This window comes from Gavialis gangeticus, unplaced genomic scaffold (genome assembly GCF_001723915.1).
Source record: "Gavialis gangeticus isolate Ggan-Ray unplaced genomic scaffold, GavGan_comp1, whole genome shotgun sequence".
In the NCBI taxonomy this organism is placed as follows: Eukaryota; Metazoa; Chordata; order Crocodylia; family Gavialidae; genus Gavialis; species Gavialis gangeticus.
Genome location: NW_017729031.1, coordinates 33,166,254 through 33,167,509, shown reverse-complemented (window position 1 = coordinate 33,167,509; position 1,256 = coordinate 33,166,254). Strand labels below are relative to the sequence as shown.

General features: G+C 49.8%; 1 protein-coding gene across 1 annotated transcript in view; it reads left to right on the top strand.

Moving 5' to 3' along the window:
* Positions 1–260: 260 nt before the first annotated feature.
* Positions 261–1,256, top strand: part of SLC15A2 (solute carrier family 15 member 2) — a 101,198-nt gene continuing 100,202 nt past the window's right edge. The window contains exon 1 of the mRNA XM_019522808.1: positions 261–489. Coding sequence (XP_019378353.1) covers positions 447–489 — 43 coding nt within the window. The 5' untranslated portion in view covers positions 261–446. The remainder of the gene's footprint in view (positions 490–1,256) is intronic.

Genomic DNA, 1,256 nt, shown 5'->3' with positions numbered 1-1,256 from the left:
TCCTGATGCATACGCCTCGTTAAGGCAACGGGCACGGGTCACTGTAACAGCCAGGCCATGGGGTCGTGCTACTTGCACCAGCTGAGGGTTTGGCCCAAGCTAGTCTCGATCCCAAAACTGCTCCCTCCTAGGAAAGACAAAATACCCTGCAGCTAACAGGGAAACGTGATTATTTGCGACTGTCAATCATGAAATTCATGTTAATAAGAAGCTATGTTCAAGGTGGGGCTTGCCATTACAGGACTCTCTGTTTACAGACAGTGAAGCTAAGTAATGCCGCCTTGTCTTGAAGATCAGAAATAAAAGCAAGTTCAACGGCATTTTATGGAGTGACCAAAGTGAAACATTAACAAGGCCCGGAGAGAGAGAGAGCCAGGAGCGCTTTTCGGGATTCCTCTTCAGCCAGAGCCAAGCTAGGATCACCTGGAGCGTGGGACAGAGCAGACATGGCTGAGGACGGCACAGAGCAAACGGCCAAGGGAAAAACAGGTGAGAGATTTGGTATTTGCTTTCCTTCCTGATGGCAGAAAAGACAGGGTAAACAGAGCACCAGGAGGTACAAGCAGGTTGTGTTTGCCTGTTGGTTAGTGGCTGCGGACCAGATTTTTAACGGTCTTTGGCCACTGGCCTAGTACTGATCACAATGAAAGCCAAGTGTGCAAACACCTTTAAACGTTAGAACAGATGCCTGTGCTGGAGACGCCTGGATTCTGCTCCTGCCTCCGCTACTGTTCTGATATTTGGCCTTTGGCAAATCAGTTAGCCTCCTGGAGACAGATCCTCCGATGAGGCAAATCAGTGCAGCTCTGTACAAATCAATGCTGCTCTGCTCTTCCACCCCCTTTGAGAGTTTGGCCCTCCCTGCCTCAGTTTACCGTTACTCATTTAAAACCATTCTGATGTGCCATGCTGTAGGCTAGTGCCTTGCATCCAGGGCTTCAGAGAGGTTGAAGTCAGCAGAGGTCCTCTGACCTCCTGCATAATGCAGGCTATAGTGCTTGCCGTGTATTAAGTCCAAAGACCTGTGTTTAACCAAACCAACCAATGCTTGGCTAAACCACATCTGCTAGGAAAGCACGCAGTCTTGGTCTGAAGACATTAAGGCTAGGTACAGACATTCAAAAAGCCTGAGGTGGAATCGCTCAAACCTCCGCGGGTTTCTGTAAGCACCCCGATTTAGGTCAGGACCGAACAGAACCGGAGTTCGTCTTTAGAGGGGTGGTGAGACTGCCTGCATTGGCAAGGCCCCAGGTTGA